General features: G+C 37.4%; 1 protein-coding gene across 10 annotated transcripts in view; it reads left to right on the forward strand.

The window, feature by feature from the left end:
* The window catches only part of Tasor2 (transcription activation suppressor family member 2), a 72,821-nt gene extending 63,424 nt beyond the window's left edge, over positions 1-9,397 (forward strand). For 9 of the 10 annotated variants that reach the window (XM_048812628.1, XM_048812627.1, XM_048812622.1 and 6 more), the window contains 5 exons: positions 4,287-4,412; positions 4,981-5,134; positions 6,011-6,116; positions 7,601-7,782; positions 8,191-9,397. In XM_048812628.1, the coding sequence (XP_048668585.1) occupies positions 4,287-4,412; positions 4,981-5,134; positions 6,011-6,116; positions 7,601-7,782; positions 8,191-8,309 (687 nt within the window). In that variant the 3' untranslated portion in view covers positions 8,310-9,397. The remainder of the gene's footprint in view (positions 1-4,286; positions 4,413-4,980; positions 5,135-6,010; positions 6,117-7,600; positions 7,783-8,190) is intronic. The other variant, XM_015495163.2, reaches the window with a different exon arrangement.
* Positions 9,398-10,708: the final 1,311 nt, after the last annotated feature.

Raw genomic sequence — 10,708 nt, forward strand, 5'->3', positions numbered from 1 at the left:
ATTTATTTGTTGTGTCCACATGATTTAAGCATTTAAGACAAGAAAATCCAAATCCAATATTGTGATCTTCTCAGTGCATTGTATTAGAAAGCTGTTTGTGCCTTTACTAATGTAATAGCTTTCCTACATAGTTAAAATGATCTGTCACATTTCTCTGTTGTACAGTTAACTAGGCAGATTGTAATAATAAGCATTGACACTTTGTAAATAATTCACTTTCTCATCCTACCTTCACCCACCCCATTTAACATCCATTGATGATTCTTGCCTGAATCAGTTACTACTCTGATGGTTGCTTACCACCTGGTGGTATTCTAATTCTGTCATTCCTTCTACATGTATTAGTTGGCATTCTGCATAGTAGACCTTTTCCTTCTTTCCCATTTGTTTGTTCATTCATTTGCTTTCATATATCAATGTGGCCTATTGGACCACTTTATACTAAAAGGATTACTGTCTGTTCCTTCATTATTTTATTAATTTATTTTTAAATATTTATTTTTTAGTTGTAGTTGGACACAATACCTTTATTTTATTTATTTGCTTTTTTTAAGTGGTGCTGAGGATCAAACCCAGGGCCTTGAACATGCTAGGTGAGCACTCTACCACTGAGCCACAATCCCAGCCTCTCCTTCATTATTTTAGTACTCAGGCCCACCAATGGGAGTTCCCATAAGCTGGTTTCTGTGTCCTCTTGATAAGTCTTCAGTAATTATTTGTGCACTTTCTTACTTTGTGGTGCAGCCTTATGTTCCAGGTTTGTCTTATGTTTACTCTGCCCCAGCATTGAAGTCAGCAGTTTCTCTAAGGAGCCAGAGTCATTTTTAGTGAAGTACTGTGTTTAGAACTAAGGCCATTGAGTGTCACTTCTTCTAGGACCTCTTAGCACAGAGAGCCAGGAAATTTTATATATGTACACACAGATATGTATTTGCATCTCTGCATAAAAAGCAAAAATGAGTTCCTTTTTTTGTTCCAATCCTGCAACACTGTGCTAGCCTTTCATATTTGGTGTTCCCCTTGTCTTGACTTCTTGACATACTGTCATTCCCACTGTCCCCTTTGTATCAGACCCTTGCTTGTGGCACTGGCCAGAGCTGGGCCCCAAACTTACCAGCTGTTCCCCTACCCACCAACCCTTGTAACAGAAAATTGCTTTCAGATGACAGCAGTCCTATTCAGTATGTACAGTCCCAGCATTTGTTGGTGAGAGTGGGAAGTATTGTCTTTTTTGTCAAGATCCTTACAATGTAACAGGACAAGAAAAATACCGATAAAAGAACCATGCAAATTGATAAAAGGCTATGGCAAACACAGTGATGCTGGTGCTTTGCCCATGTTTTCAGGATGAAGGGCCTGGTTGGGGAGGTCTTTTCTAAGGAATTGATGCAGAGCATTGAGCTGAGCAGACCACTGCACCATGTGAGAGGTAGACATTAAATGTATTGGTTCTAAATGCTCGGCTAGAACTGTCTCTGATTTAACCATGTCATCACTTCCTGTGATTTTTAACTATAGAGTATCTGCTACATGGTAAATCCATGTGTATTGAATCACTAAGGAACTCTTTTTTAAAAAATATGTTTTAGTTTTTATAGTTGTACACAATAGTTTTATTTATTTTTATGAGGTGCTGAGGATTGAACCCAGTGCCCCACATGTGCTAGGTGAGTGCTCTACCGCTGAGCCACAACTCCAGCCCCCACTGAGGAATTCTTAACTCACTCACTCCCCGCCCCCCCACCCCTTTGCGACATCTGAGGATGTTCAGATAAGCACAGTGGCCTCTTTTTGAGCTGCATAAATGTTTTTTATTTGCCCTGCTAGTCTCAGGTGCCAAGTTGGTAAATAGATACATGAGGCCCTGGAGGAGAAACCACAAAGCTCAGGAGCTGGCAGTCTGGCCAGAGAGGACAGATTCAAAGGTCTCAGTGCTTTAGTGGAGAAGTGTGTGGGCACTGGGGAGCCAGAGAAAGAGAGGGGCTGATCAGCACAGTTGGTATCTAAAGTTTACTGTGATGGAATGTGTTTGGATACTTGAGAAGGGGCCATGTGAGGAAAGGCCTCACTCAGTCACTTTAACACGTTTAGACTATCCTGTGGCCACTGAAAAAATATTTTAAAAAGATGAATAAGCAGCACATTACCTTTTTGAGAGATCTCTTCAGCAGATGGAGATTGGGAAAAATCGCAGGTAACAGGGCTAACTTGAACACATTGTTGTGCGAGTCACATTTATTTTTCTGTAAATTGGCACCTATATTTAAATTTTGTCATTTAAATGTCAAATTATTTAAATTTTTTTTCCAAATTTGTGGAATCTGTTTTTTAGCATAACTGTTTTGTTTCTTCCTTCCCCCCTGCCAAGGATCCTTCTGTTCTCAAAGGTTCTTAATGGCTACTGGATTTGATTTTGTTGTGTCCCCCACCCACTTGTCTGTTCCAAGTTCCTTCCCATTTGGGGTAGGCAGTGTAATTGAAAAGATAAAATACTGAATGACCCTCAGCCTTTCTGAAGGTGTTTTGTCTTCAAAGCAATCTGGAAATACCCAGACAGACATGTACTGAATGGGGAATCAGTTAAGTTGGCATCATGACCATGTATCTGTTTTTGTCACAGTGAGCAAAATATTTATCTTCTCAAAAGCAACAAAGCAATCATCTTAGTTTTCACTTCCTTTTCAGGGCAAGTGATACTGATTTTCATGCCAAAGGCAGATCTTACTAATACATTTTATTTATAGGAGGAGTACTTCTAGATGACATGCCTTCTATAATGCATACATTGTTTCATGATTGGCCATTGTTGATTCTGTTATCAAGTAATAAATTTCTTGCAAAGTAAAAATCCTCAAATGGATACATGCTAAAATAAACTTGAATAATGTACTATCAAGAAGAAGATGTTATTAAAGCTCAGAATATATCCTGAATAATTCTGTTGTGGGCAATCCTGAAGCATTAATTTCTGTTTATATGTAAAAGGAGGATTTGCAAGGAACTTTATTATTATTGAAATTAGAGTGCATGACAGAAGAGCCCAGAATGCTACATGAATTATTTCAGTGAAAATGTATTCCTTCTAATTGTTAATTAGTAAATAAAGGACAAAATTTATACTTATTTCAGTAGGTTTTTGTTTTAAAAAAAAATTGTGTCCATTTTGAGTGGTGATATTTCGGTTGTTTTGGGACCCAAGGCCAAAAGGTCCATGTTACACTCTAGTTTTTTTTTTCTTCTTCTTCTTCTTTTGGTACCAGGGATTGAACTCGGGGGTACTCAATCACTGAGCCACATCCCCAGCCCCATTTTGTGTTTTATTTAGAAACAGGGTCTCACTGAGTTGCTTAGCACCTGGCTTTTACTGAGGCTGGCTTTGAACTCAGGATCCTCCTGTCTCAGCCTCCCAAGCCGCTGGGATTACAGGTGTGCCACCACCGTGCTTCCACTCAAGTTACACTCTATTTTTAAAGAGGAAGTATCAAATGATTGTCATAAGTGTTTTGGATATAACAAGGATGTACAGTGGAAACCCCAAATCCTTCAGATAGAAATTGATCAAGTCAGGAGGGAAGACAGGGTTGAGGTTCCTTGATAACACACATTTTACCTTACCTTACCCAGTGTAGCTATTCTTTGTGATAACAGTCACAGCTGTGCCTCACAAGCACTTGCAGTTTAAACTGTATCACCCATCACATTCAAAGATGTAGATCCAAGGGACCACTGACTCTGAATCAGTTCCAGTTAGTGTTAAAGGAATGCACAGGTTTTGTTTTCCAAGTTTAACATGTTTTGACTAGAGGTGGCAGTTAATCTGGTATCCCCAAGATATCTTACTCCCTTGAAGAAACTTATGTAGATTTAAAAACATCCATTTTTTGATACTTCATGGACAATAAAAGATTACAAATTACTTTACCTTTGAAATAAATTTCTAAATCCAGTTGTGGTGATAAGAGTTATTTCTTCTATATATATAAAAGCTTATTTAACAGTAAGATCAATTGCTCTTTCTGTTCCTTTGTTAAGATATAATTTAGCAAAAGGATGTGCTTTTTATGGCTTTATTTGTTCATTTTAGATATTGATGGCTTATTTTTATAAACTATAAGATAGTTCTGTGCAAGTATCCTTTTTTTATATTTATTTTTTTAGTTTTATTTTCATGTGGTGCTGAGGATCGAACTCAGTGCCTCGTGCATGTCAGGCGAGTGCACTACCACTTGAGCCACATCCCCAGCCCACAAGTATCCTTTTTTAATGGCTGTTTGTAAATCTTTCAGAACATTCTGAGGAAAGGAGGCCATACAGAAATTGAACCTCAGCATTTCTGTCAGGCTTTTCACAGAGAGAATGATAAGCTAATAATCATCATCAGAAACGAAGATTTATCATCACATTTGCATCAGGTAAGTTTGGAATCTTTCTTTTATGAAGAGGTGAATTGAGATAAATCTATATCACTTGATGTCTAAAAATAAATCTTGCTTTTAAAGGACTTGGAAATATTTTCTGAACTCTTGGAAATATTTTCTGTCATAAATATCTGTTATATTTACCTTCTAGTTGACAAAAATGTGATTGCTTATTCTCAGAAGATCCAGCTTATGGACATAGCTAGGTGCATAATCCTGCTTGTCAGTAGGCAGTGACATTAGCCTGGCAATACTGAAACCTATCTGTGAGCTGGAGACAAGACTGAATTTATGTGATCTGCTGATTACTTCACAGGTTCTCAAAGCCTCAGATATACCTTCCCTCAAGAACAGTTATTTCCCCCAACCCTTGAGACTTCTTTATTTAACTAACTTTAAGAGTTAGCTACTGATGACGAGCTTAGAAACAGTCCTTCGTGCACAACTGGGTTACCAGTCAATAGTCCAAATGTATTTTCACCTGTTCCTGGACCTTGAAACCCGTGGATAGGAAAATGTGCCTAGTGTGCCTCTCTTCACAGGGCCCTTTTCTGTCCAACAGATTCCTTTTCTGCTGAAACTGAAGCATTTCCCCAGTGTCATCTTTGCTGGAATAGACAGCCCTGAAGATGTTGTTAACGACACCTATCAAGAGCTGTTTCGCACAGGAGGCTTCGTGATATCAGATGACAAAATATTAGAACATTTAACATTAGGTTGGTCTTTTATTTTCCTTCCTTTGAAATCTAGTCAAGTCCGTTTCTCCTCACCTAGTGACCCAAATAATATCATAGCAAAAATTATCAACTAAAGAATTTCATTTGCCACCTTTTGAGGGTTTTTAGTTCTGGTCAAATACTATACTAAGCACTTTTTATATAGTAATTCTCATGGTAGTGCTCTTAACCTGTTTTTACCTAATTATCTTTATCACCAAACCTGCTTCTGAGATCCTTCTTGATATGGCCAAGCTCCCATTTATACAAATTTAAGATTTTTGTATTTAACCCCTTCACTTGCCAAATCAAGTCTGCTCTATAATAATTCTTTTTGCTTAGAATCAGCCCTGTTCTCCATTTCTGATGGTTGTCACAGAAAGCTAAAAAATAATTACTTGTTAAGTCATATTTTGTAATCATCTCCTTGAACTTTCCTACAGAGTTTACGTCTCTCATGGCACACACTTTTATGTGTAATCCAAACCTGACTCATCTTCTCATTAGAATTCAATGTGGATACTACTTCTGGATGAGATTAATTATCTGCTGAAGCATGAATTCTGCCTGGAAACTGGGGTTAAAACTATTGGTAGATTTTTGTGTTTATGAAACTCGACCTGCCTTGTTCCTACAGCACAGGACTCCTCCTGTTCTATTGTGTGGCTTGTCCAGTCAAGCTTTTAATTGCAGACCACCATGCCCTTGTCTCTACACAGTTCTTTCATGCTGTAGTATACATAGGTGGTGAAGGGGCAATAGTTGTGCCTTTGTGAGAGTGGATGCTGCCCAACCACTTCAGTGGTAATGGTGGTTATATACCCAACCACGGATCTAATTTTTTACTTATGATCTCTCGCCACACTTATTCTACAGTTCAACTGAAGGATATTGTCAAAATTCTGGAAAAACTAAATGGAAATGGAAGATGGAAATGGTTACTTCACTACAGAGAAAATAAAAAGCTAAAGGAAGACATAAGGTAAGTACTTTCGGGTGGGCATAGAAATGCCCTTGTGCTCTGTGTGCTCTAGTGTCCCTCCAAGCATTGCAGCCAGATGAGTTGCTACTTTGATCACGGTTTTTTAATGTCTAGCTGATGCATTTTGTTTTTGTAGCAAGACATCCAATAATGGAAGCTGTAGACAGTATCCAGCCATGCACTTCTCTAGGTTAATAGAAGTCATAAAAGCTCTATAGTTTGATTCTGGCTCAACTACCATAAATTATAAAAATAATTATTTGTGGGTTAGATATTTACTCATAGAAAACTTTGATTCCATGGCTAAAGAGTTCTGAGGCCTATGGGCGTTCCTACCTATCCAGGGTATATGCCTCCCAGTTCTTCTGAGACAGGAAGAAGAGTGGGCTGGGAAGCAGAGTAGAAAAGTGTTGATTGGACAAATATTGTTAATTGTTGAAGATGTCAAGCACTGGTAGGTGCTTTACATCCATTGTCTCCTTGAAATTTCACCTAGAAAGTAGGAAAACTAGTCCAAGGTCAAGAAGTCATCAGGTTTGAAGTGGGACTTCAACCCCAGAATGTTGTGCTCCAAAGTGAGTTTATTTACCTCTTTTACCATACTGCTTTCTCTAACAAAGTAGGAGCAAGCATAACAAATTGTATGAGGTATGGAATCTTTAAAGGAAGGAAGAAATAATAAATTTCAGGAAAGGTTTTCCCTTGACAGAGGAGCTACCAAAGCAGATAGAGTTCTGAGGTCTGAGCAATCCAGAGGGAATGGAACCAGGTTCAGAGAATCTTGATCACCAGTTTCAAGGGAAATTTTAAACTTCAATCATTAAACTAGAGAAGTGCATTAAAGCTCTTAAGAGCCATATCATACCTGTAAGTTAAAGAGGAAGAAAACAGGTAGGAATAGGATTTTAAGAGAGAGATGTAAGAAAACTACATAGTTTTAACAAAGTTAATGGTTATAGAATAGATATTTTAGATATATATAGATATGAAAAATTGTGCTCTATATGTGTAATAAGGATTGTAAGGCATTTCACTGTTGTCGTGTATTTAAAAAAAGTAGACATTTTAAGAGATCTGTTAGCAAACAAATATTTAATGCAGGCAGAAAGGCCCACTACAAATCAATGAAAGACTTGCTCTAGGCCACACAATTTGAAGTGGCAGTAGATAAAATGTACAATGTCTCTCTGGCATGGAATGAGGCCCAAATTTATAATCTTGTGTTTACAAGAGTCATTACAATAGTAATGTTTTAAGGCAGCTCGCAGGACAGTGACTTCTAGGAGGCCAAGTTGTGTCATAAAAAAGAACATTTGAGAAGCAAAGAGCTAGATCTCTCATGAGTTTGAGTTATAACACCTAGTTAAAACAAAGGGCAATAAGAAAAAGTCCTAGGAGTGAAACAGTTGAAAATAAGTAAATAAGTGGTCACAAACTTATACTGAATCTTAATTTAGTGGTTAACATTCCTATGTATTTTCCAGAATGGATTCAATTGCACATAAAAAGAATTTAATATTGAAATCATATCAGAGTGCAAATATCATCGAATTGCTTCACTATCACCACTGTGACTCTCGATCTCCAACAAAAGCAGAAATTTTGAAATGTTTGATAAACTTGCAAATTCAGCATGTTGAGGCCAGATTTGCTGTCTACCTAACAGGTAAGTTCACATGCTAAGTTTTAATTTCCATTACTTAATGCCAAAATAGGTTGGCTCTAAGAAATGTCCTTCCCAGTAGTGTATAAATAAGATAAAGGTAGATAAAACTTCCACCTCGACAGCCAGGAACAAACTTGTAGTACGATGTGTTCTGACAAATGCACATAAGGCCAGAAGGGGGGGTATGGTTCAAGTTTATTTAAAAGCTGCAGGAGTTGTCACTGTTGTCAGTGTTCCTTCTTCCACTCCCATGGATGCAGCTTATCTTTTTCTTAATATTGAGCCAGACATTTTTCCCTTTTTTTCCAACCTTGTACGTAAGATGTTATTGAGAACTTGTACATGAGATTTTTGACTTTTTAGAGTTCTCCTATTTGATGTTTCTCACTATTTTTTTTTTCTTCACAGATAAGCCTACTGTCTCAAAAGAAGTCTTTGAAAATAGTGGGATCCTTGTTACAGATGTAAATAATTTTATTGAAAATATACAAAAAGTAGCAGCTCCATCTAGGAGTAGCTATTGGTAAGAACACTTTCTGTGTAACTTCCCATGTAAGTTGGAGTTGTTGGCAGCAGACACTGACTGTTTATGAGGCACAGTTCAAAAACTGCTCTTTACAGTATATTATCATGTGATAAAGTATTTAGGAGTGGAATTGCTTTTGTTTCCCTAATTATCACTAATGATATAACCAGTGTTCTTTGAATTACTCAAATGATGTCCATTGTCACTTGTGTTAACCTGGGTTATCAAAAGAGAAGACAGTGTAACTTTAAGATGCATAAGAATTTGCCCAATTAGATATAACAACCGATTTATAAAATGTTTGGTCACTTGTTCTATCATCAATTTTGTGTTCACATAGGTGATTCACCTGCACCTGCCTAGACATGGAGGATGCCAACAACAAATTAGTATTTTCCCGTTTTTTTTTTTTTTTAACTTTGAAACACACATGCACAGTTTGTCATAATTGAAAAAAATCGATGTTCTACACCTTAGAATGTTTTCCTTCTTTCTTTCTCGTATATTTTGCTTAAACATCTGACTTCACAGTGGCACAAGAGTTGCTATTAGCCTTGGGTTGCAGTGTTGAATATTGTTTTAAATTATTTTCATTTTCAACATAATGCCTTCAAAGCTATTGAGCTTAAAATGTAAACAAATTCACGTTTACATAGTTAGAGCAAAAATAAGTCTATTTTAACAAATAGCTTTGTTTTTGCATGTTAATGTCAGAGAGGCACATGAAATGTATGTTGTGGTGTTCCAAAGGTTTTACTACCCTTGTTTAAAAAAAAAAAAAAAATGTAATCTTAAATGGTTTTATTTGCTGTTATACAAGCAACACTACACAAAGTTAACACATTTTGTCCTGAATGGTACAGATTTATAAACTGTTGTTTTTTCACTTATTCAGTTTTTGTAAATACTGCACTATAAAATCAACTCCTGAGGAAGAATAATCATTTATTTATGATATTAGAAATAATTTCTATAGTAATCTTTAAAACACAAAGCCAAGCAACATTTGTAAGATACATAGTATCTATTTGGAGCAAAGGTTTTTATAACTAATTTGTTTCATTTTCTAATAAAGACAACTAAAAAATATTCTGTTTCTGCAGTGCTTTTATACCAAAAATTAAAACTTGTATGGGACAGGAATAATTAGCTTCCAGAGGAATCCTATGACACAGTTCCTTATCTGTAAGGGACCATAACTATATTGGGTACAATGCATTACTATGAAATTACAAAAGGAAAGTAACATTTATTAAGCACCCACTACCTGACATATGCTATCTGCCTGGCACACTACCTTACAGGTTACACCTCACACATTTCTCTCCCCTTGCTCAGAACACCCATGAAGCCATTCTGCTATTGTAATACTTAACAAAAATAGTATCTCTCATAAACTTTGAGCTCCCCCAGAGAATGCACTTTCATCATCTCTGTGTTCCACTGGTTCCTTTTCATCTATCACTAATCCAGCTGGTGCCTTTCCTGCATGAAATTCACAATTTTAGATTATGAAGGGAAAGGCTTGCTGGAACTACAGATCAACAATGATTCTCAACTACAAGCATCTGAAAATGTCTGGAAGAGGCACTTTCAGTGGCTGTTGTAGGGCAGGTGCTGTTGGCAGCTGCAATAAAAAGTGATCTGGCTCAGCTGGAAGTTGAGATCTCGACTCTGAGCTAAGTCATCACATGGACGTCTGAGTAACACCCTAACTTGCTTTACCAGATCATCCACTTCCGTCTCTTTCACTTAAATAGCAGCATATACATTGAGGCTTATCATTATGAAGGAGAAAGCCAGCTCTATCATTTAAGAGTACATAAAAAGTACTAATCTGCCAGACATGGTAACACATTGCCTGTAATCCCAGCAACTTGAGGGGGCTGAGGCAGGAAGTTCAAGTCTAGCCTGGGCAACTTAATAAAGACTTGGGGTGTTTTGGGGAGCAGGGATGACATGGACTACAGTTCCTACTCCACCTGGCAGATTTCACTTATTAAAACTGCTGATGGGCTGGGGTTGTGGCTCAGTGGTAGAGCGCTTGCCTAGCATATGTGAGGCACTGGGTTTGATTTTTGGCACCACAAGTAAAATTTACAAAACTGCTGCCATAAGCAATATTATTAAAGGTAAAAACATTTTTCTGGAACAAGTACTATTTTTTAAAACAAGTACTTAAACCGTTACAAAAATTACCAAAGAATCTAGTCATTTTGTCAGAAATAAAATAAGAGGTATACTCACAGCGAAGCCAGAGGATAGGCTGCTCTGATGCATCCAGATCAGAAGCTACACCATGGTCCCAGCCCAGCATCACTCCTGGCTCTCCTGAAGGCAAGGCAGTAGCTGTGTTGTGGCCCTCACAATCAGGACACAAACAGACTGATACAGAGGGCA

Source organism: Marmota marmota, unplaced genomic scaffold (assembly GCF_001458135.2).
Source record: "Marmota marmota marmota unplaced genomic scaffold, marMar, whole genome shotgun sequence".
Taxonomy (NCBI): domain Eukaryota; kingdom Metazoa; phylum Chordata; class Mammalia; order Rodentia; family Sciuridae; genus Marmota; species Marmota marmota.